The following is a 25,726-nucleotide window of genomic DNA, read 5'->3' on the forward strand; positions in this document are numbered from 1 at the left end:
CAAACATTATAGACTTCACATCATTATTAGTATAACAAGGAAAAAGTTTCTGCTTTAGGAATGTGTTCAGCATTTCTTACCTCGCACTTCCTTTTATCCTACACTTACTCAGATCTTTGTAGACACGGAACACACATGAAATGCATGTGTTCCAAATAACTATATTATTTACCTTATAAAACTCCAGGCACTTCGCAGGCAGAAAAAAAGCCTTGAGCTGGGAGAATTTTTTGCCTAATTTGAGCTCTGTAGGGGGTTGTTTTGTTGGGTCTGATGGGATAATCGGCTGCTTGCTGCTTATGCTGATAGACAGATTTACAAAACAAAAGTTGCTGATGATGAGAGGTGTGAAGGAATTTAAGGTGGAACAGGATTACGTGTTTTTTCATAGGCTTCAGGGAATCTAGTGTTACAAGACCATTGCACCAGTATAACCCAATTAAAACTAGTTTACTTCCTCTCTAACCACTGAGTTCAACACATTTCGTAGAGTTTGGCAAAAGTTGCAATCATTTGTATGATTTTGCAGAACTCACGATGAAGAGAACTCCATAATCTTCACTCATCATGAATACTGAACGTGCTTGGCACTTAGACTTTTAGAGATTCATATATTGTCAAATGCATTTGCATCCATTAAATAACTGTGCTTCAAATGTAAACGTTCATTAAATCATTTCCTTTACTACATGAAGTTTGAGATTTCATTAAAAGTAACCTGGCCAGCTTTTTAAAAACTTTTCTCCCCATTTCTACTGCTTAAAGTATGCTTTTCAGCTGCAATACAGTTTATAAACATATTAAAGGTTATTACTTCATATTTAATCTTTTATCTTTGCTCTCCTGATAGATAGGTGATTGGGTATGTGATATTTTTTGAGTAAGCTGTAGTGCTGTATGTCTTAAAATCTTGTAATTTATTCATTGTAACGCAATATTTTAAAAGCAGCAAATCATCATATATATTATTGACTTATTTTATGTATTACAAAAAAAAAAAAAAAAGAGTCACCAACATTCAATACCTAAAATACATTGTAAACATGTCAAAATTGGCAGCTTTACCTAAGCCAATTCACAATAATAAAATAAAAAAAAAAAAGTTTTTTTTTTTTTTTCCCTTACAGGCAAATAGGGGGCTAGGGCACCACATGATTCAGCTACTAACAACCTTCTCTCTGGATACTTGTGATTAATCTGAAAGACAATTAGATTATAACATTATAAACAAAGAGTGTACATTCTTACTTATTAACATGTATAGCATTTTGCTTGAATAACTGAATACCAATACACCAATAATTCAACATTTTGATACATGAAATGTAAATACTTTTAAATATCCTTCTACAAAGAAAAAAATACCTGTAAAGGATGCTAATCATTAATAATTAAATTAATAGTTTCACATTACAGAAACATAATATTTTAAAATAAGTACAAGTACTCTGACTCAAATAAATATTTGGTGGGAATACCTTTACAAAAAATTACTGGTATTTTTAGATTGGTTCCTTAATATTTTTGCACAGGGCAGTGTTAATGGGCTAATTCTTTAAGGGTTCTTATAAATGTTTATGTTAAACTAAAGCCTAGATTTTAACAAGGCCTTTAATTTTATTGTTTATATTGTGGCTCTAGCATTGAACCTTGGCATCTCAACTGATCAAAAAAAGTTAGCTTTCTTCTAGGTTTCACATGTATATTGACATATTCAAGTTATATTCAATGCTGTCAGGCTTACCCAAATTGTATTTAGTATTGGTAAAATTTTCTACAGTAAGATACTGTCTCTCTACTAGTGGCAATGCTGTATGATGCTAATTGTAACATTTTTAACGGTGGTATGCTGCTAATTGTAACATTTTTAATGCTGATCTTACCACCAAGAAAAAAAACTTTTTACCATGATTCATTAGGTCTCATTCATTGGTTTACTACCATAAGGTACTGATATTTAAAAAGGGTATAAACATATAAACTAAGAATATTATAGCTGGTAATGAAAATGAAATGTACTTGCATAATATGGGCGCATATAGAAAAAATATGCAAGTTTAAAACATTTTGCCTTAAGCTGAATTGCTTAGAATACATTGAAAGATTCACTTTTTTTCCTTCAAACCTGAAATATATAGTGAAGTGACAAAATTTTTTATTTTAAGAGATATTCCATATGCTTGACAGCTACATGGATTAAATAAAAGTCACTCTAGATAAATTGTAAATAATTATGGGAATGATAAAGAGTCACTTCTTCAATTTTATCTTTAATACATTTAGCTTTAACAAATTAAAGTCAAAGTTAAATGAAAATTCCAGTACATACTTGCTCCCAGCATTGTGGAAGTAGCTCAGCCTCAACACGAGTAGGTCCAACATGACGGGCAAAAGCCACACACCCGGTCAAAATCATCTGTCTGGGAAGATGATGGGAAAAGCAAAGCATGCTGAGCACATTCATCAAGTTATTCTTTATTATTCAAGCTAAGGTACATTTTTAATTTTAATTATACATTGATTATTATTAAGTATCAACTATTCAGTTCTTACATACCTATACCTGCATAAATATTGATATACATTGGTTCTGGTTTTACAGTTTATAATCATTTGTTATTTGTTTTATCATGTGCACAAATCCATCTTATATCAATTTTCCAAATGAAAATATTCATCCCAGTTAATTCTGTTCAGAACTATGGTAGATAAGCAAACCATTTCAGTGTCTTTACTCCAGTGTAAATTGAGGTTAAAAATAAAATTTAAAATATATAGCAGTTTTCTTCACTGAACTACATAACATGGTGGTATGGTTGCTGCAAACTACGAAGTACAGTAGTTTGTGTTTGATTTTCAGTAGGGTCACGGTATATTTTGTTTTCATTGTCTCTCACTTCCATAGCACACTAACATACTGAAAGAAGGCTTAACAGCTAAACTGTTGGTTTTTTTCCTTTAATAACTGGAAGACGCTCCAGATATTTTATGGTACTCAATGGATATCACAAAATCATCAAAAACTAATCATGAATGTAAAATAATTCAAAGTGTTCACATACTTAATTGAGACTTAATTTGAGTGTCATATCTTTCTTAAGGCACCTAATAATTTAAATAAAATTATAATATATCCAGGTACTTTAGTTTAACTGACAGAAGTACTAATGCATGAAGATTTATGTAGTTTGTATTGAACTGTGTCAATTTAATGAAAATGTCAAACACATTTCAAACATAAATAGTCTAAAGGAGAGCACGGTCAGGCACAAGATTTCATGTGACACATTACCATGCATTATTGGATTCTGTTTTAAGTATGGTTTACAGAATTAGGGAAAATAGACGTGTGGTGATTAGAAAATAAACATAATTATGACAAGAACAGACCATTAAGCCTAACAAGCTGGCCAATCCTTTTCAACTATTTTTTTATATCATCAAGCCAAGTTTTGATGATACCCAAAGAAGCACTCTTTACCACACTCATTGGGAAACTTATTCCATGGTTCAATGGCTCTCTGTGTCAAGAAAAAAAAATCTAAAATTTAGATCACCAGACACCTGGAGCACTTCCGGGTGCTCTATAAAAGGGACCAGCTGCCACTATTCTGGGAACCAGAGTTAGGTAGAAGAGGACAAACCTTGTCATGAGGAATGGCGGCAAGAAAAGACAGAAAGAAAGGAGAAGAAGAAAGAAGTGTGCTTTGCGTTTTAACTGTGCTGGTAGCAAATGGGGGAAAAATATAAATGCAAAGAACACATGGACTTTCAAATGAGTGAAAGTTTAAACTGTGAAATCATTTTAAAAATGAATAATCCAGTATTTAATCAAATCAGAAATGTTTAAATTAGAGTGGATACGGCCATCCACAACAACAACAACTAATCAAAGTCAAGTGTACAGAGCTGGTTATTCTAAAAATACAGAACTGGAAATTTACCTTGTCAACATGAAGAACAATCTTTATCCTCTAAAAGCAATTTAACTGGAGCAAGACAAAGTCAAAAACATTTCAGTCAAAAGCAAAACAGGAAAATGAGAAAAGCCCAAAGGCCTTTTTAAATATTACAAAAACACCTGAAAAAATGTTTGATCACCAAGTCCTTTGGCTAAGTTTTGATGTATCTGAACTTTCCCAGTATATTATTCATTTTTTTTTTTTTGAAATTTCAAAAAAAAGTCTCTGATGCTGGTTTCACTGCTTCTACATCGAGAACAATTTTCATTATTATTTATCTACAGCTTGTCCAAGTCAGACATCCTAGAAAATGATCACGGTACTACTTTGTAAGATAGAACATTTGAAATATATTAATATTCTTCTTGCAAAAAAAAATATGCATTTCCTTTTGAAAATACATTTATATTTAATTTGTGAAGACTTAGCTGGTAGATTTCCAATGCAATATAAGGCAGGTGTTAGGTACTGTATACAGTACTGGTCAAAAGTTTTGTTTTTTTTTTTTTTTTTAATTTTAGCTGTTCATGCCCAGTGATTAACCTGAAATGGTACAAATGAACAATAAGCAGTAAAAGTTTAGGTCACCAAAAACATAATCTCATTCACAGAGTTACAGTATTAAAAAGGCCTTTTTTGGGGAACAAGTAATAGGTTAACAACTTACAGCCTTTTTGTAGCAATTGAACTTAATTATGCGCTGAAAGTTGTTGCAAATAATTCTTATGGCCATCCCAACTTTTACTTATTAATTACACACCCTTTGTGTGTGTGTTGCAACACCAGCTGAAACATCACTTAGGTAATACTGCACAGAAAGTAGTAGTATATTGCTATCATATTGGGGAGAAAAAGACCATTAAGAAAGACAGACCATTCTAACTCTTAAAGGTGTTAATCATTTCTTTCAAAAAATTACAAGAAAAGCCAAGGTGTCAAAGAGTATAGTTTCCCACACCATTAAAAGTAACTTAAACTGGAGGAAGCTCTGACAGGAGTAGTTCTGGCAGACCCAAAGCCACAACAGAATTGGAACACAAGTTCCCAAGAGTCAACTGGTTACATTATATGCACATTACAGGACAACAATTTCAGGTACAGCTTACAGAGGTCAAAGTAAGCAAGTCTCACTTTCAACTGTGAAGATTAGATTTTGAGCACAGATCTAGCAGGTCAAGTGGCAAAAAAAAAAGAAATCTTTGGTTCATGCAGGGTTTCTATACACCATACAGTAAGCAAACGAATGATTCCTCAGTGTGTGATACCAAACAACAAATTACAAGCAGAAACTGGATTAAAATGCTTATATGTTTTACTGCTAGAGTTAATGTTAATAAAGGATTACCCCAACGTAACAGGCCTAAAAACACAATGGGATATTAATAGGAAGACCTGGGCAACAGCAAGGATCTTCTCCTCCTTTAGGGGATTCATAAGTAACAGCAAATACAGATAAATGTATTTCAATACTGGGCAAAACTCTTAAGTCTTTATACCTGCAGGTAAAAGATGATCTTCCTAGCCATTGGAGATAATGGCACGTGAGTTTAATCTTAGAGACTGGGCTATAATAAAAGTTGTGGAGGATGGCCGGCCGTTTATCCCGGCCAATATCCCCAAACCGCCAGGTGGGGCCTCCTTGCAGCATGGAGGTCCCCAGAAGACCAGCAGGGCATCATGGACAATGTGGTTTTTATGCACAGCCCTGCTGGATACCATGGGGGTCACAAGAGGGAGCTGCAGGGAGCACCGAGGACTATGACCCGGAAGTTCGTCATAGGAAGAGCTACATGCTTCCGGGTTGAAGAGAAGAGCTTTTACCTGACCCGGAAGTGATTGAGAATCACTGGGACTGGGGATTGGGAACACTTCCGGGTCAGGGAATATAAAAGGACTGTCCCCCTATCTACCACAGTGGCGTAGTCGGCAGGATACTCTAGCATCATTTGCAGAGGACCTGTATACAAATTTTCTGTGGGCAGTGAACCCCAAGACGACAACGGCGTCAGGACTTTCCACAACATCGCCAAACCCTGAAAAATCCGAGTCCAAAATGGGGAAGAGGATGGGCAAGAAGAGCAATATCGCCAGCGGGAGTGACCTGTGTGTAATGGCCGACGCTTCGGGAGGAGTTAAGGAGCGGCCTTTCAAGTCGGAGAAACCTCCAGGATTCAATGAGCGCTCTGAGGTACGTGCTGGGAACGTTATAGAGAATCCTTTTGTTATAACTCACTTTGTCTCATGCATTTACCTCGGAGAAGATCACCTGGAGGCTCCGCAGGGAAAAGAAGACTGCCCTGGAGACGACGGCACACTCCTGTCGGAACCTGAGCACAGGGGAAAAGACTTCCCCTGCCAGCAGCCAACGAGGGACACGGCAGCAAACCTGGTGCTTTCTGGGAAGGAGGAGGTCCGCGTCCTGCTCTTTGCGCCTTCGACCCCAAAGGAACGGACTCGGACATTCCGAAGGGGAAGGGGGAGGCAAGCGGAGCACCGCTCACAAATCAAAATGGTAAGGAGGGTCGGGAAATGGCTGTTCGGGATGTCGTAAAAGAAAATAAGACAGACCACAGTCTGCTGAAGAAAGCGACCCGATCCTCGACCGCAGCCTTGGAGAACTCCAAGTCCCAGAAGCCTCCGCGAGACACGTCACAGCATGAGCCAGAGGCAGGCGTGCTCATTGGCTCCCGGCCGGCAGGGAAGACAGACGAGGAAGTGTCTTCTGCCGGTTGAAATAAATAATACTGACTTGCGGGAACTCGAGCGCTTAATCGAGCCCGTAGCAAGTTTTTTTACAGGTCCTGACGGCCATTGAGAAGATCGTCGGGGAATTGGGAGCTGCAGCCAAAGAGCCGTTGGCGAAGGTGAGGGATTACGTGCGGCGATTTGGTGAGGAGCCTCCAGTATATTATAATGTGGCGGTACAGGTATGTGAAACCCGTACTGTATATAAAACAAGAGGGACGCAGTGTAATCCGGGCCCGCTTTTAATAAATAGTGGGTGCCAATACACGGCGTGTCCTACAAGAGAGGCCGGTACAATAACCGGGTGGCCGGTGGGAGGGCTAATCGATCTGGGGCAGCTACAACAGTGCTGACTCCCGGAGTGAGACGGCCCTAAAGACACCGCCACAGGTAAATTGTAAATTAAAAGGGGTGCAGACAGTAAAGGGTCTCTCTCTACTTAACAGAGAGACCCAGACTGTGGACAAGCCCCAGATTAAGCAGGAGATCCCGAAAATAAAACGGGGGTCTCCTGACAAAAAAATAGAGAAAGCACCATTAGAGGCAGCAGGGGTTTCCCTTCCAGCAAGAGAAGGGGCGGACATAACATTTCCTTATTGTTTTCAGTCCTGTAGGGGGAGAATACCAGGAGGACAGAGACAGTGTTACGGGTGCCGAAGGTTGGGCCATATTTGGCGGAACTGTCCTTGGAGAGAGGGGGACAAGATGTCGGTTTGGACTAAATATTCCCCCTAGATTCTCCAGGGACCAAGATGTTCGAATTAATCAAGGCTCAACCAGAACGTCCTCTTGGAGGAAGACTTCCCTCTCGGAAGCAGGCTGCTCCGAATCATTATAATTCGTCGCTGGGAGGGGAATACTGTGGAGGATGGCTGGCCATTTATCCCGGCCAATACCCCCAAGCCGCCAGGTGGGGCCTCCTGGCAGCATGGAGGTCCCCAGAAGACCAGCAGGGCATCATGGACATGTGGTTTTTATGCACAGCCCTGCAGGGAGGACCGAGGACTTCTTCATGCCCTATGACCCGGAAGTTTGTCATAGGAAGAGCGATGGGCTTTCGGGTTGAAGAGAAAAGCTTTTACCTGACCCGGAAGTGATTAAGAATCACATGGACTGGGGATTGGAAAGGTCAGGGAATATAAAAGGACTGTGGGAGCTCCCAGACGGCGAGCTGAGCTGGGTGGAAGGGTGGCAATGCGCCTGGGATCTGGAGGATTGTATTATTGTGATTATTAGTGATTTGTATGAGTATTGTGGAGGAGAAGGTGTTTTGTACACTGTGGCTGAAGAATAAAGTCGAATTGAGGACTTTTACCTGGTGTCTGGAGTCGTGGACAGGGGTTCAAGGGAGCGAGAGCGCCCCCTATCTACCACAAAGTCTACAAGAAAAACAATTGCCTAACTCCAAGGACAAACATGCCATATCAGATACTTTGAACTACTTTAAAACGCCATACGGAAACTTGAAAGGAGAGCAAACTCGATCTATGCATCTCACTGCTGAAAGGTACCATCTCCAGTGAGGGATCAAGTCATCAACCAACATACTCAGCTTCTAGTTAAAGGGTTGATGGGCTTATTGTGTTATGTGCTGGTAACCTCTGGCACCAAAAGGAAAAAAAACATTTTCATGAGTCCGAATCAGAGAAGGCATCCATCTGCCTCAGACCAGGAGTCAATATCCTCTGCTTTCGGGGGTTGGACCCCAAGGCCAGACTATTATCATTTGTCTGCAGCAAAATCTTTCAAATGCCGACATAGGAAGAAAAGTTCATTATCTGGAAACACAACATGGCAATAACTGTTTACACAAGCAACATGTGCTTACTGAATAGTTTTAACTATTGTTTTCATTAATGGAAATAGTGAGCGATTATTCTGAATTGAATTTGTTTTGTATTTAACTTGTGCACAAATGGGGATAATATATAGTATCAAATAGTTTAGAAACTGTGAATATCGTGACATGGCTTGCACCTGGTGGAAAAACAATATGAAAGAGTAAAAATTTCTATAATGATCTTGTACTATAGGCCCATTGACACTTAGTGTGAAATTACAATGTTACCTTAAATGATAAAAGGTTATACTTAATCTGAAATGTGCCATCTACCCATCCCCTGTGGGGAATCAGAATTTAGCACATAACTACTGTATTTAATATATTCGTGACAATCACCCCATAAGCACTTACAACATTACTAGTTAAGGTCAGTCCAATTTAAGCATTATTGGTGTTAATATTTAATATTTCAGTGTATACTATAGGTTTGAACATTAAGGGAAATTTGTTAACTAAGACGACAGGCAGTAAGATTATAGGATAGTGTATAACAAGTGACTTAGGAATGGGGAGCTCAGGACAAAGTGTCTAAAATCCTTTAGTATGGATAAGCATTTAAACTAGCAGCTGTCAGTACTAGCCAACCCGCAGTGTACCATACGGCGCATAATCAGGCTGGTTTTTTAATGATTTTTAAGCACAGGGAGAAAATTAACATTTGAAAAAAACGGTAATGTAATAAATCAGCAAGAAAAGCAACATTGTAACAATGCACGGAACGAACCAACACACAATCGTCTGTGACTTTGCTATGGTGCACGCGGTCGTGCGCCGTAACGAAAACTCAGTTTTTAAAGGCGGCTTACTTCATTGTGTTTTAACCTCAGTTGTAAAGGATTGTTTTAAGGATCCCATGGGATACCCCTCGCAAACTGTTTTACATGCTGCATATGGCGATTCACCTCCGCGAGAAACATGCCTCTATGAACAGTCAACGTCGCTCAGAGGTGCATGTAGTCTCTACGACAGACGAATGTAAATGACGCCGTTTTTTCTGTGTTGTTGCGTCCGAGTTGGTGGGCGTGGCTCTGCGAGTTGTCGTTGTATCCAATGGTCTTGGAGTTGGTGGGAGTGGCTCCCTCCCGGCTTCCTGCGTGTGCCATAGGTGTCTTACTTGCCAGCGTGCTTTCCATGGGTGTCTTGCCTTAGTGAATTATATATATAGACTAGCAAAATACCCGCGCTTCGCAGCGGAGAAGTAGTGTGTTAAAGAAGCAATGAAAAGAAAAGGAAACATTTTGAAAATAACGTAACCTTATTGTCAATGTAAATGTTTTGTCACTGTTGTGAGTGATGAGTGTTGTTGTCATATATATATATATATATATATATATATATACACACACACACACACACAAACATATATATATATATATATATATATATACATATCTATACATATACACATATATACATACATATATATCTACATATATACACACACACATATATACACACATATACATACATACACACACATACATATATATATATATATACACACATACATACACACACACATATATAAACTTATATATACATATACATACATATCTACATATATACACAAACAGCTAGTTCGTATCAGTGCAATACGCTGTTTGTTAAAACGGTTGACTCCCGCTCTTACGTGCAATAACAAATCAAATCATTCAGTTGTCTTTGCTCATATGTCATTTTAGAGCTGGGCGCCTGGCATCTTTTTGGCCACAAGTTCGTTTCTGTTTGGTGTGAGGTTCTGTGTTGTGGAGATTCTCAGGATGGATTGCAGGTGCTCATCAGTGAGGCGACTCCTGTGTGCTGTTTTGTTAGTCTTTATCACTGAGAAGAGCTTCTCACACAGATATGTGCTACCAAACATGCACAAGGTTCGAGCCGCATGTAGGCGGACTTTTTTTGTTCTTCAAAGTCACCAATGCGCCGTGCAAACTCAGTGCGCAATAACTCTAGCCGCAATAACTTGCAGCATCATAAGGTAGACTTGATTAGCGGTAAGTGTTGGCAAGGCAGCTGAAGCGCTGCATTATGGGATCTGTAGTTTATTGTGTTACCAGCGCTTCATATACCGGGCTTTAATAACAATAATACAGTATATAAAATGATCTCGGGCGGATATAATTACACGCCGGGCCTGATGTGGCCCATGCCCTTGAGTTTGACACATATGGACTAAATAGAACTTGAAAAGATATTTTTTCAAATGTGATCGCGCAATTCAGATAGAGTTGGCAGACTACAGCCTGCATGCCTCAATGAGTCATCCTCCCTCGCTCTTACTTTTTACCGTTCATCTAATGAATACACTGAGTATGGCTTTACCAAAACAATCATTGATGGCGAATAAAGTATCCATTATTCGAGTATGTAGAGCGGGATATATATATATACAGTCATGTGAAAACATTAGGACACCCTTTGAAAGCATGTGGTTTTTTGTAACATTTTTAATAAATGGTTATTTCATCTCCGTTTCAACAATACAGAGAGATTAAAGTAATCCAACTAAACAAAGAAAACTGAGGAAAAGTCTTTTCAAGATCTTCTGTAAATGTCATTCTACAAAAATGCCTATTCTAACTGAGGAAAAGATAGGACACCCTTGCCCCTAATAGCGAGTGTTACCTCCTTTGGCTGAAATAACTGCAGTGAGGCGGTTCTTGTAGCCATCTACCAGTCTTCGACATCGGTCTGAGGAAATTTTACCCCACTCCTCAATGCAGAACTTTTTCAGCTGTGAGATGTTTGAGGGGTTTCTTGCACGTACAGCCCTTTTCAAGTCACCCCACAGCATCTCAATGGGATTCAAATCTGGACTTTGACTTGGCCATTCCAGGACTCTCCATTTCTTCTTTTCAGCCAATCTTTGGTTGATTTACTAGTATGTTTTGGGTCATTGTCATGTTGCATGGTCCAGTTCGCTTCAGCTTTAATTTTCTAACTGATGGTCTCACATGTTCTTCAAGCACCTTCTGATACACAGTAGAATTCATCGTGGATTCTATGATGGTGAGCTGACCAGGTCCTGCTGCAGCAAAGCAGCCCCAAACCATGACACTTCCACCTCCATGCTTCACAGTTGGTATGAGGTTCTTTTCTTGGAATGCTGTGTTTGGTTTACGCCAAACATGTCCTCTGCTGTTGTGTCCAAATAATTCAATTTTGGACTCATCTGTCCAAAGAACATTATTCCAGAAGTCCTGGTCTTTGTCAACTTTATCTCTGGCAAATGTCAGTCTGGCCTCGATGTTTCTCTTGGAAAGCAAAGGTTTCCTCCTTGCACACCTCCCATGCAAGTTAAACTTGTACAGTCTCTTTCTGATTGTAGAGGCATGTACTTCTACATCAACAGTAGCCAGAGCCTGCTGTAGTTCTCGAGATGACACTTTAGGGTTTTGGAGACCTCTTTTAGCATCTTGCGGTCTGCTCTTGGGGTGAACTTGCTGGGGCGACCAGTCCTGGGCATGTTGGCAGTTGTTTTGAAAGCCCTCCACTTGTAGACTATCTTCCGGACAGTGGAATGGCTGATTTCAAAATCTTTGAGATCTTTTTAAATCCCTTCCCAGACTCATAGGCTGCTACAATCTTTTTTCTGAAGTCCTCTGACAGCTCTTTTGTTCTCACCATGGTGCTCACTCTCACTTCAACAGTCAGGAGCACACCAAACTAAATGTCTGAGGTTTAAATAGGGCAAGCCTCATTCAACATGCAGAGTAACGATCTACTAATTATGTGCACCTGGTGTGATATACCTGTGTGAGATCTGAGCCAATTTAAGAGGGAATACATGTGAGGGTGTCCTATCTTTTCCTCAGTTAGAATAGGCATTTTTGTAGAATGACATTTACAGAAGATCTTGAAAAGACTTTTCTTCAGTTTTCTTTGTTTAGTTGGATTACTTTAATCTCTCTGTATTGTTGAAACGGAGATGAAATAACCATTTATTAAAAATGTTACAAAAAACCACATGCTTTCAAAGGGTGTCCTAATGTTTTCACATGACTGTACACATATATATATACCCGCGTATCGCAGCGGAGAAGTAGTGTGTTAAAAAAGGTAGAAAAGAAAAGGGAACATTTTAAAAATAACGTAACATGACTGTCAATATACAGTATTTGTTTTGTGAGTGTTACTGAGTGTTGCTGTCATCAAGGATTTGATTATCATTATTTCTTTCAATCAGGTTCGTATTTGTAGGATGTGTTGTGTTCAAGTTACATTCCGTGTTTGTCAATCGTTGTAAAGATGACAGGTTTCATTCATCGATTCGTTTCTTACTGCATCAATAAACAGCTCGTCTCCTTTTCTGTATCTGAGACCTGACACACTGCATGCACGGGTTTTTTTTTACACTGTCTTCCTTTAGCGGGACATTGACTTTTTCCACCGTGTGCTTTGTTTCCACAGTAGCTGCATTTATGAATATGCTTATCAGACGCTTCATATTTTTGCTGCCTTTTCAATTGTGTAATTGGTTTTGTTCAGCTCTTTGGAACTGTTGCTTTTTATCTGTGCACTGCGTCAGTTCACGTGAGCCACTTGGTGTACTTGCATCGAAGGTTCCCAGCTGTGCTGGTGCCATCTCGTGCTATGTCCATAGCTTTATTTAATGTTACCTTAGTCCTGGCACTTAAAACTTTCTCTCGCAGTTTCGCTGAGTTTGTATCAAACACCACCCTGACCATCTCATCTTCCTCTCCATAAGCACAGTCCTTCACCCGTGAATATTTACCCGTGGCAGTTTGCTATTGGATTGCCGCTGACGGACGGCCTTATATGGGCAGGCACTAAATTAGAAACGCCAGCGGCAGCCTGTCTATAAACTTAATTTAAAGTGTAGGTTTACATCGTGCTTTGTTTCCGAAGTAGCAGAACTCATGAATATGGTTGTATATTCACTTTCGCCGCTTCTTATTGTTTAGCTGCCTTCTCAATTATATAATGCATGTTTTCTTGGCGCTTTTTGAGGTCTTCCTGGTTTTCTATGTACTGCGTGATTACGTGGGAGGCGTGATGATGTCACACGAAACTCCGCCCTCACGGCGTTGAAGCTCATCTCCATTACAGTAAATGGAGAAAAACTGCTTCCAGTTATGACCATTACGCGTAGAATTTCGATATAAAACCTGCCCAACTTTTGTAAGGAAGCTGTAAGGAATGAACCTGCCAAATTTCAGCCTTCCACCCACACGGGAAGTTGGAGAATTAGTGATGAGTCAGTGAGTGAGTGAGTCAGTGAGTGAGTGAGTGAGTGAGGGCTTTGCCTTTTATTAGTATAGATAATGGCTTCTTGGGCCTAAGTAATATTGAAGGTAGCCAAACAAGGTAAAAAATCTGGCACCATAGAGATGGAGTGTCTTATGCAAAGAGTGACTGTAGGTGTGCAGGTACTAAATTGGAAAGAACAGATACAAACCAAAAATCCTAGCTAGGATCAGAAGAATGGGTACAATACTTTCAATTCAAATGTGTTCTTGAAAGGGTCCAGTGTCTTGCATTAATGAGAGTAGTGATGACATCTTCCTAATGGGAGACTGATATCTACTGTTCAGCATAGATACTGCCAGTTAGTGGAAAATAAGGTGGAAACCTAGTATAAAGCACAGCTATATATAAATCAGGGTGACCTTGTGAATTCAAATATGAGGATTTGATCATCGTTATTTGTACGAGAACTCCCTCTCTCTCTGGTCAGTATTTTACACATATTGTAATGAGTGGGTCACAGACTTGCACAAGAGAAGAATGGGAGGGAGCCCAGGTTCCTAAAAAAATTAAAAAAAAAAAATCAGCACTATTGTTGTGAAAACAGGAACATTTTCCAAGAATGTATTCAAACGGGAGCTGTTACTCAAACACCCGCAGCATACAAGCAGTGAAGATGGCTTTGCCCTGCATTTGCTCCATTCTCAAATCAAAAGAACAGATGGCCTTCCCTGCACAACCGAAGAGACATAAAGTGGCCCAAGGCCTGGTCAGCGGCCAGTTTTAACTGTTCCCTACATTAACCAGTGGGCAATAGACATGTTGTGCGGGAAGCCTGCGAACTTGCAGATGCACTGGCAGAAGACAACCACTCCTTGTCTGTGTTAACAGTATTGGCACACAGCGTATTTGGGCAGTTATTAGGGTCTGAAAAATCTCACAAGCCCTCTGCTTTGTTCACACTGGTGTGAATGTAGTGACAGTCTAAGCCGGCCTCGGTCAAATGTGATTATTGATGTGCGTTGAACCGGGACGATGGCAAACATCAAAATTAAATGGCTGCAAGCTAATAAACCACCTAGTTAGCCGGGATTTTGTATGCATCTGCCTGTAGAGCCACTGGAGCTGGGCGTACATCAGTCACCAGGGTAAACCACGGACCCAACAAGTAGTAGCAGAGCGCCTTCACTGCCTACTTGACATCCAAACATTCTTATTTGATGTTTGAGTAATTACTTTCCCTGGGAAGCAACTTCCTGTTCAGAAAAGTGATGGGATGTTCCTTCCTATTGAAACTCTGAGACAGTACAGCCCTCAAACCAAATGCACTCACATATATCTGAAGAATGAACTCCTTAGAAAAGCCCGGATTCCTCAGAACGGGGAACAAATTCAAAGTGGACATTTCACAATCACTGGTTGAGACAATGCTTCGGTGCTTTCTGCCTTTTGTCAGGTCAATGGGAGGGGCGGCTTTATGTGCAAAATTAGGAATGAACCTCTGGTAATAACCAGCAGGTCCAAGGAAAGCATGAATATGCTTCCAACTGAGGTTTAATCAAACCAGCTCCCCACAGAATACCCTAATTGATATATTTCCAACATCCCCAGTTTAACTTCTTTGGGTTAGCTATCAACCCAGCTAGCCTAACAAACACTGCCTGTAGGCAGTTAAGATGCAACTGCCAATCATTATTAAAAATGATCATCGAGATACATTCCAGAATATGCAGAATGGGGTAACAAAACTGATCCATCATCTGCTGAAAAGTCAACGCTGCACTATAGAGACCAAACAGGAGTCTGGTGAATTTGAACAACCCCACCAGTGTGGCGAACGCAGTCTTCTCGCAGCTGGATTCCTCCAGCAGCACCTTGCCAGTACCCATTTGTAAGATCCAGGGTGGAAATATACAATGCTTGCCCGAGCCTCTCCAGTAAGTCATCAATATGTGGCACTGGGTACACATCAAATTTGAAACTCTTATTCAAGTATTAAAAGTCTACTGTATACAAAAATGAAAGTAACCATCAGGTTTAGAACCAGAACAATTGACTGCGTCATTTGCTTTTACCCTCGCGAGTCATACCCAAATAGAGCATCTGCTTCACCTCCTTGTGTATCACAGCCCTCATTACTTCCGAAATAATATATGGGTGCCGCTTTACCCTAACACCAATTTGAGCCACAATCTTGCGTTTAGCAAGTTCAATTTGGCCATGTACGGATAAAGACATCAGAGTACCTTACGATCAGGGACAGCAACTCGGCCTTCTGAGTGTCCACCAAATCATCACCAATTGAAACCACAATATGAAAGACTGCCATTGCAGTGGCTAAAACCCAATTAGGGTTGTGCCACTCCTTCAAAAGAGTAACATCTAGGATTTGCATGGCCTTGCGCCAGCTGGGAATCCTAACTTTGTACTTCACAGGACTCATGCCAGACCCAGGCCTTTCATCAGAAACTTACATGGGTTAGACGGGATTAAAAACAGAACCCAATTGCCTTTTTTGAATTCAAGAAATTAGATTTTTCTATTAGAATTATGATTCTGGGTCTCTTGTTCACATAGCTGATGCACAGTGATGGATAACAATCTATGTACTTGGAGTGAAGCGACCTGATCAACAAATTCTGCCCCATGAGTGTCAGTGTGAACCCCCGGTCCATTCTTCTCAAAAAAGGTCCAATATCCCTCGTGGCCACTTGACAAAATTAACTTAAGCCAGTATATGCCTGAGGAGATTCCTGAACAGTAAATATGAGAAAAGGAACACTGTGTCCCAGGAGGTCAGGTCACCTACCGAATACTCTGCTTTAAAGTCTTATTAAATCATTCAGTCAGTCCATTTGTCTAAGGATGATAAACAGTGGAGATCAGTTATTTAATTGCAAGGCACTCACATGGCTGTTTCATGATGCAGGAGGTAAAGGGCGTACCCTATCAGTTAAAATCTTGTGTGGAATGCCAATATGAGTGAACATTTCTAACAGAGCCTTAGCAACAGTCTAGGCATTAGCCTTTCACATAGCGGCCACTTCGGGATAGCCTGTTGCATAATCAACCAGCATGAGTATTCTTACTTTTGGGAAGTGGACCAACCATTCTTACTTTTGGGAAGCGGACCAACAAAGTCTAACCCAACTCCCTCAAAAGGGACGTCCAAAAGATGCAGATAACTTGACAGTTGAGGTAAGACTTACAAAACCCCACCACAACTCCACCCATATTCAGCCAATAAGAGCTTTTCGAAATAAAATCCCTTGTCCTCTCTGCACCAAGATGAACAACCCAAGACATGGGTATAAGCAATTTTCACCACCATTAATCTGTGCCCTCTTGAGACCACCAACTGCTCAAGCCTCCAATGTGATTGGAAATCACCCTATACAAGAAGCCATTCTTAATTAATTAAAAAGTGCAAAGTTTTGAAGCTAAGGCCTTCCCATTCCTCATAGTAATAATCATCTGCAACAAGTGCTTGTTCAAGTGCTAAATCTAAGCTCAGTCAGCTCATTGTAAGCTTGCAAAACCAGACTGTGTCAGCCCCTGTGTCCCCAGAGACTGATGCAACAGACCCCGACCCTGCTCTGTCTCCTCCTTAGGCAAAGGTTCCCAACAGCCAGAAGCAACAGTCCCATTTTGCCCAGAGGGTACTGGTCGGTCTCTTTGTCTGGAATCCCTACAGATTTTATTTTTTTTCTCCAGCCGTCTGGAGGTTTTTTTTTTTTTTCTGTCCACCCTGGCCATCGGACCTTACTTATTCTATGTTAATTAATGCTGACTTTTTATTTTTTATTGTGTCTTCTATTTTTCTATTCTTCATTTTGTAAAGCATTTTGAGCTACATTTTTTCTTGTTTGAAAATGTGCTATATAAATAAATGTTGTTGTTGTTTAGGGAGGCTGAAGGTGCAAGTGCCTGCTGTGCAGCACCCTCCACTGTTCCAGAAACTCAGTTGAGAGTTCATCTCCATCTTCACTTGGCAAATCAGGTCCAATCTCTGAGATGGCTTCCTGGCTGACCTTGTCAGCGGTGAGCCCCTCTCTATCTATTAAAGAAACAGGTATTTTGCAGGCAGCAAAGACCTGCGGGAATAGGGCATTCCTCCTCCCAACTAAGAAAGGCCAGGGTGAAGAGTCCGATACAGCAGTCCAAACTTTAAAGTTCCTTCCCTTGTATTTCAGTGGGAATAGTACCATCTCATACCCTTTAACATCCCCATGAGCGCAGCTAATGTTTACATGCTTCATGCTTATGCAGGGTACATCATTTTAGATGACAGAGTCCAACAAGACCTCTCGCACGGCTAAGTCAACCAAAACCTTAATGTTACCCTTTTTCAAGAACTTGGCCAGAGAGCAGCAGACCTTGGCCAAGCCACTCTCCCAGGACTGAGCAGGTAGGTGGGAGACAACACTCCCTACCCAGATGCCTAGACTGGTCAGAGCGAAAGCAGCTGTTGCCAGCTCTGGCTGTGGAATTATCCCGATGGCATCTTCTGTGTGGGGCGCTGATCAGATGCTCCTCACCAGCAGTGCTGGTGATGTGCCGGCTACACAGGGGTCAAAGCCAAAATCGGGTTGCCCCTCTGCCTCCAAATGGCTTGGGCTCCTTCCAATCTGAGGGTCAGATACAGAGTTTTGACATTACTCTGAATCATCTCATCACAGAGGTTGTCGCTTAACTCAGACAACACTGCATCAATAGCGAGCCCCATGTCAACCAGCAGGCAATCGACAAGGAGTCAGGAAGTCTGCGAACTTGCAGTTGCACCAGTAGCAGACAACTAGTCAGCGTTAAAAGAGTGTTGACACTCAGCACAGTTGGTGGGTTGTCGGGGCCTAAAAAATTTCACAATATCATTAAATTAGCAACTTTTGAAGCAAATAGCTGTCTGTGTCACCACCAATGGTACTACTGAATGGTCTGATTGCTGATTAAATATAGGACTAGGTACATTTTTTGTGACACCTAGATCGCGAATATTTATTGGATAAAAAGGAACGCAGGAAAAACAGGACATTGGTCAAGTAGTTTGTGACAATGTTTAATCGCCATATTAAGAACTTCTTATGTTATTCTGCACATTTCTGAGATTTATAGATGTTGTGACAGATAGGGGGCGCTATCGCTCCCTTGAACCCCTGTCCACGACTTCAGACACCAGGTAAAAGTCCAAATGATGATTTTATTAAATCGACACAGTGCACAAAGCACCCTCTCCTCCACTATATTCATATAAATCACAATATTCAATCACAAATACAATCCTCCGACTCCCAGACGCGTTGCCCTCCTACCACCCAGCTCAGCTCGTCGTCTGGAGTTCCCAGAGCCCTTTTATATTCCCTGACCAGGAAGTGTTCCCAATCCCCAGTCCATGTGATCTTGTATCACTTCCAGGTCAGGTAAAAAGTCCTTTTCTTCACCCCGGAAGCACGTCATTCCCCTTGTCCATGTGACTCGAACATACTTCCGGGGCGTAGGGTAAATAACCGTTGTTCCCCCCCTGCAGCGTCTCCTAGTGTCCCCCATGGCATCCAGCAGGGCTGTGTATAAAAACTGCAATGTCCATGATGCCCTGCTGGTCTTCGGAGGACCTCCATACTGCAGGGAAGGCTGCACCTGGCGGCTTGGGAGTATTGGCCGGGATAAACGGCCAGCCATACACCACAATGTAAAAAATCTAATTAATACAACTATCATGTATATGATTATACAATTAGAAAGCAGCCATATTTGAAGTAGAGAACTGGCTCAAATTTGAATCACAGTGGAACTTCTTTGAAAACTAGTCACCTTATGTTGATTTAACTGCATGGACAAACTAATGTTACCTTCTCATGAGTACTCTCAGAACTACCCAAGCTTCAATGACGACTCCTTTCACACTGGAGCTTACCCAGTTGCTCCTTAATGGTACTTGCCTTGTCTTTAAACAACATGTTTATCAAGGTTTGCCCAAAGGGCATATACTGTGTATATATATACACACACACACACACACACACACACACACACACACATTTCATAGGAGACACAGTCCATAGTGGAAACACTGGACATAATATAAGAACCATTTCTGTCAATAACAGAGTTTTTTATTATACAATATTAAATAGGATTCATAATATTTAATTTCTATGATCAATTTTAGATACAATGTAGCTTTTAAGTAAATACACTGTGTGAACAAGACTGTAACTATATTATAGATAATTACTTTTACTTGTAGGCATTTAAGCTAGAGATTTTAGCAAAAAGGTCTGTAGAAACTAAATACAGACACAGGACAAGAAATGCTTACAAGCAAGCAATTCAGCTCAATGATTACATCATACTGTATGTAATACATCGCCAGGGGTTTGGAACAGAAGTAAAGGGTGAAGCTGAATGAAGACAATTGTTTGAAAGGCTAGTGAGGATGGTAAAAGTTTTAGAAGACACTGTGGGTGAAGTTGGAGACATCTGCAGAAAAGTGGTCCATTAGATACAGTATGTTCTTTTTTTTTTTTTTTTAAACAATAGCTAAGCAAATTGGGGGTAATAATTTTAACACAGTGTTGAATTCTGGAATGCAAATAAGCTAATGCAGAGAATTATAAGAAACATGCTCAATCTCTTATATATATTTCTCTTCTGGTTCATCCTGCTTCCTCTTCAAACCCGGTTCCCCCCATACGCAGCCCACATGGCATTTCTCCTCCTCTTCCAAACCCTTCCCCACGCTGCCTGCGGCCTCCCATACACCCCAATGCTGCTTTTCACGATTCATATTCCTCCTTCGGACTACCGCGTTCCCCGCTCCTCTCTCATGACCCCATTGGTGTCACATTACTGCTCTATATCTACCCTGATTGCGCAACCTTTCACTTCGGCCATGTGTGCACCTGGGAGTCTTTCCCGTAGCCTGCTACAGGAAGGTACTCTCTCGACCAATGGCATTGGTTTCACTCCTTGCTATTTTTGTTATCCTGTGATGGTCGTTTCCTAAGCCTTTTTGTACAACGTCATCTGTATTCCGGGATCCGGCAACTGCCTGTTCCGATCAGTGGGTTATTTCTAGACACAAACGGTTGATAAAGGCAATGCACTCTCACTACGACATAGGGCAAACTGATCGCTATCCAAAATTCTGAAACAATCTTCATTCCCAGAATATCTCTCCTTCCTTCCGACACCAATCTTCCTTTTATATTTAAACGCACACAATTCCCACTCAGACTGGCCTTCGCCATTACTATCAACAAGTCCCAAGGACAAACGGTTTAAAAGATTTGCGTTAATCTACAACAACCAGTCTTCAGTCACAGTCAGTTGTATGTGGCTTTTTCTATGGTTAGATCTTTTGACTCATTATCTGTCGTCTCCAGCAAAACACCTATTCACAATTGTGTCTTTCAAGAAGTATTTCTTTCTTCTTGATTTCTGAATTCCTTTCTCACCATTTTCAGTTCCTATTCTTACAACGCTGTATGCTACGGCGGCTGTCGGCTAGTATGTATATGTTCATAAGAAGACTGGGCTTTTGGGGACTTTAACTTGGGCTTCAAAAACAGTTTAACATAAATTTAGGCTGACAGAAGGGCAAGGCCAAGGGTAAATTCACAGTCATCAAATTTTAACTAATACCACTTACTAAAAATAGCCATCAAGCCATGAGAGAAAGAGAGAGAGGTTAGGAGCACATGTTGATACAGCGCATTGCTGCACCCACAACACGACAAACCAACTCAGGATCCAGATTAGGACCTAAGTGCAGCCATGCAATGGTTTAAAAGATAATACAGCTACAGTCAGTCCTCCATATACACAGGCGATTGGCTCCAGAATTTACCGCAGACACCGAAATCCTCAGACCCTCACTTTTAAGAGCAAAGTATTTGCAAATGACCTATACATAACCACCCAAATATTTTAAATCAACCAAGTGACATACGACTTTTCAAAAGATCTCAAATTTTTATTTTCTCATCAAGAGATAACACTTTACACTCCCTCTTACCCTTTGAGGGATTGTGCTGACCACATAATTGCTTATAGGGGCCATTTATTTCAAAGAATCAAAGGTTGCACATATTAAATATCTTTTATATAGTGTCTGCTGTAATAAGAGATTAGCGTATGTTTGTGTAAACTTCAGATGCTCTTCATTGTGTAACCATCTTATCTTGTCAAATAAAGTCAAACACAGATGAACTGTTCAAACTCCCTTTTAACTTTAGTGCCAGTTTCAAGTTACACATTACACAAGTTAGCTCAAGAGGCTAAAAAACACACAGAAAGAGGCTAAAAAGCATACAGAAACAGCCACAGGGACAGCAGTGGTTTGAAAAACTTTTGCAGTTCCTCTGTATCCACAACACTGCTCATTAAAACATCAAATAATTACTTAAATGTTAATCATTCAAGTACAAGCAAATGCAAAGCAACAGCAAACACCTTTAGAAAACTGGGTAGAGACAACAATTTTTATGAAAGAGTTTATCTCAAATAAAAGTAAACAAAAACAGCATCCAGTTTGCATCTACAGTACTTCTGCCTCCAGCACGAGAGAGAGAGTTCTTGGGGTGGGGATGTCAGGGTGGGTTGTTGAGAGTATGGAGAGAGCAAGCCCTAGGCCAGGGGTCCCCAAATCCGACTCCGTCCGTCGCTCCAGTCTCTACATTCCCTTCTTTGCTTCGCCACGGGATTCACGTCTCCCTGATGATAACTACAGCCTTTTTATTTAATCCACGGCTTCTCCACTGTTTTGTTGTTTGTTTATTATGATTATAGTTATTGAAAGTCTGGGACAGGTTCAAGGAATGGACTGATGACGATACAGGAGATAATTATACTACACAGGAGCACTATAAGAGTGAAATTCTTAGGGTCCAACTGGCAATGTGATATACAAAGAGATCCTTAACAAATAATTATTGGTATATTTTTCCCTCAGTTTAAAAAGGTTTAATGTTCTTCTTAATAAAAATTTTAAGGCAGTACTTCGCCGCAGCGAAGCACAGGTATTTTGCTAGTTTTTAATAAATTTGCAAAAACCTCAAGTAAACTTTTTTCATTGTCATTATGGGGTGATGTGTGTAGAATTCTGAGGAAAAAAATGAATTTAATCCATTTTGGAAAAAGGCTGTAACATAACAAAATGTGAAAAAAGTGATGCGCTGTAAATACTAATAAACATGAAACTGTAAAGTAAACATTGTGACCCAACTTAATTATTTCTCTTTTAAAGAATTTTTTTTTTTTTACCACAATGAGCTTTTTCCACTACTTCAGCTAGATTTACACCTAACATAGTGCTGGCAATATACTTAGTACATATAGTCTGTGCACCTTAGCTTAAAGGATACTAGTAAAGTCTAAGGCTCTGAGATAAATGCTGTTTTCTGTCATATTAATAGATATCTAAACTAGTTTAATTGATCTAAGTCTGGAATTCATTTGTGGAAAACTTCTAGGCATCTATTTTGGGATTATCATTAAGTAAGTTTCCTCTGTCCTGCTAATCATCCAAATGTGTATTTCTTGTAAAATATACAGATTTATTTTCATAAAAGTATCTGCTAAGTAATTATAAATCTTTCTCAGGTCGATTAAATGAAACAGTATATTCAGGCATTAATTTTTTTAACCATGTGAAGAGTCACAGAAATTCAGTTTAAATAAATAATGGTTAGGCACAGTTTTGTTCTTGCACAAAGCATTACTAAAAAAGGCTTCCACTCCCTTTGACTTTGATTTAAACTGTATAGGTCTCATAATTGTTCTATCCTTTGGCAACATTCAGTGACTGCATGCAGGTCACAGTAAGAATTCACTAGTTTTAGATGTTTATTTTTATGTAATTATTAGTAAGGACTGGAAGCAAAATCTTCACAAGGGGCAACACAGTTTCAAGCAAACCATATGAATTAAGGAAAACCTGCATGGCTACAGAGGAGGCAATTGTCACAAGTATGCTTCTGTTCAATTTTAAATGACTTCTGTATGTTGCATTATTTTTTACTGAATAAATTAAGGCATCATTAAATCTATCAATATAGGTTATAATTGTTTAACTGTAGAACTTGTGAATGCTAACTGGTTGCTGGTTATTCTGAAAATATAAAACGATACAACTCAAAAAGGGTTTTCTTTCCTTTTACTACATGAATGTGGAAATGACTTATAAGCGACACTGAAGTTCCTTTTTCTTCATTCTATAAAAAGACAAGAACCACAAGATTGCACAATGGATCCACTATGAAACTAGAATTGTGGTCTGTCGAGGAAGCATAATGGTTACTCTTGCCATCTGGAAAATCCCCTTACCTTTGCTCATCATCTGGACGCTTAATCAGATTAAAAAGAATATGAAGCAACTGATCTCTCTCTTTAGATTCAGGGTGAAGACAAGCAGTACACAAAATCAAGGGGATCAATTCCTGTGAAGAAATAAAATGGTAAATTAAGAAAGATGTAAGAAAGAAAAACAGCTATGGATCAGAGTTTGAATTTAACTTTTAATGTCACAAATAAAATCAAGGTTTTCTATAGACCAAATTCAGGAAAAAAGGTCAGCAGTTCAAGAATGCTTTCTTAACCTTTTTGATCAACACATCTGCAAATGTCACAAGGCAAGATGCTATTCCATAAGAGGATGCACAAAACACACCTAGTCAAGGATAAAGTCTTTAGTCTTTTCCAAAGGAAAGTTATTATTGGGAAAAAAAACACTCAGGAAGGACAACCTGTCATAAATCATACTTCTAACTTTTGGCTGAAAAAGCTACCTGTTGTCTCACTATTTATTCTCTCTTGTCCCAAACCAGTATACATAGATTTTAAGTAATAATTGTACTGCACTGTAACCTTCATATAAAGTCTTTTTCATTATTTTGTTTTTTGAAAGATCAACAGCTTTTGATATTGTTTTTGTGGAATCTTTTTGTACAAGTCTGAGAAAAATGATTAACTTTGTATTATACAAACAGTTTAAAAAAAAAAATCAGTGAGTGAACACAGGATATTCAAAGTTTTAATTTTATTGCTGTGATGCACTGAGGGTAATATAAGAACAGAAATTTTGAGCATTTTAACAAATAATATAGCAACTAAACATTTTTATAGCTTCAGTACAAAGGAGATTTGTTACAGAAAAAAAAATAACACTTACATTAATTAACCACAGTTATACACAAACACCAGAATTTAATAATGCTGGACCAACTTATGTTCGATTGTCTCATTAGTATTAACAAAAGTCTCAAAAGGGAAGACTGTTATACAATTCAGTATCTAGTTTTTACATGATGTGCAAAGCAAGTTCTGGGATCTTTATTCCAGTAGAAGGACCAAGACGGGCTGACCATTACAGTCAATACAGAGTCTGCCTTCTAGTCACTATTCATAATGCAGCAACTGTGAATGTCCGAGTCAAGGGAAATGTTGAAGTTACTATGACTTGTGCTAGGGCAGGTTATAATGACACAACAGGCAGTGTCAACTCTATAAGTTAGGCATTGACAGTCTTCCTAGTCATGTGCAAGCAATAGAAAAAAACTGCCAAAAAAAGTTATCAAATGAAGCACATATACTAAATCTGCATCAGTACAGCAGTGGAAAAATGTACATATTTCTGTTACATGTAACATTTTTGTTGCTGAAAAAAACATCAACGTTTTGGCTAATTTACAGTAAACAATGTGAAAAACCTGTCAATAAAATGTGCATTTCTCTTGTCATATAAGCCACATGTCAGTTATCCAGTCCTATGTGCAAAACATTCAAAACGCCTGTCTTTTTGCTAAAATATTAATTATATACATCCAGAATGATCGGTGCATATTGTAAACAAGAAACTAAGGTCTCTTGACTAACAAAAGAGGAGGAGAGGCGTTTATTAGGGAGGAGCTGTTTAACATTTGGGATAAGGATATAAAATTAAAAATCACAAACGGCAGCTTCCATGTAACATCAG

At 39.6% G+C, this 25,726-nt stretch overlaps 1 protein-coding gene across 6 annotated transcripts in view; it reads right to left on the reverse strand.

Moving 5' to 3' along the window:
- Window positions 1-25,726, reverse strand: part of relch (RAB11 binding and LisH domain, coiled-coil and HEAT repeat containing) — a 316,927-nt gene that overhangs the window by 111,201 nt on the left and 180,000 nt on the right. For all 6 annotated transcript variants that reach the window (XM_039753342.1, XM_039753340.1, XM_039753339.1 and 3 more), the window contains 3 exons: window positions 24,079-24,191; window positions 2,330-2,420; window positions 1,126-1,197 (listed from right to left, as the gene is read on the reverse strand). In XM_039753342.1, coding sequence (XP_039609276.1) covers window positions 1,126-1,197; window positions 2,330-2,420; window positions 24,079-24,191 — 276 coding nt within the window. The remainder of the gene's footprint in view (window positions 1-1,125; window positions 1,198-2,329; window positions 2,421-24,078; window positions 24,192-25,726) is intronic.

This window comes from Polypterus senegalus, chromosome 5 (genome assembly GCF_016835505.1).
Source record: "Polypterus senegalus isolate Bchr_013 chromosome 5, ASM1683550v1, whole genome shotgun sequence".
Taxonomy (NCBI): Eukaryota; Metazoa; Chordata; class Cladistia; order Polypteriformes; family Polypteridae; genus Polypterus; species Polypterus senegalus.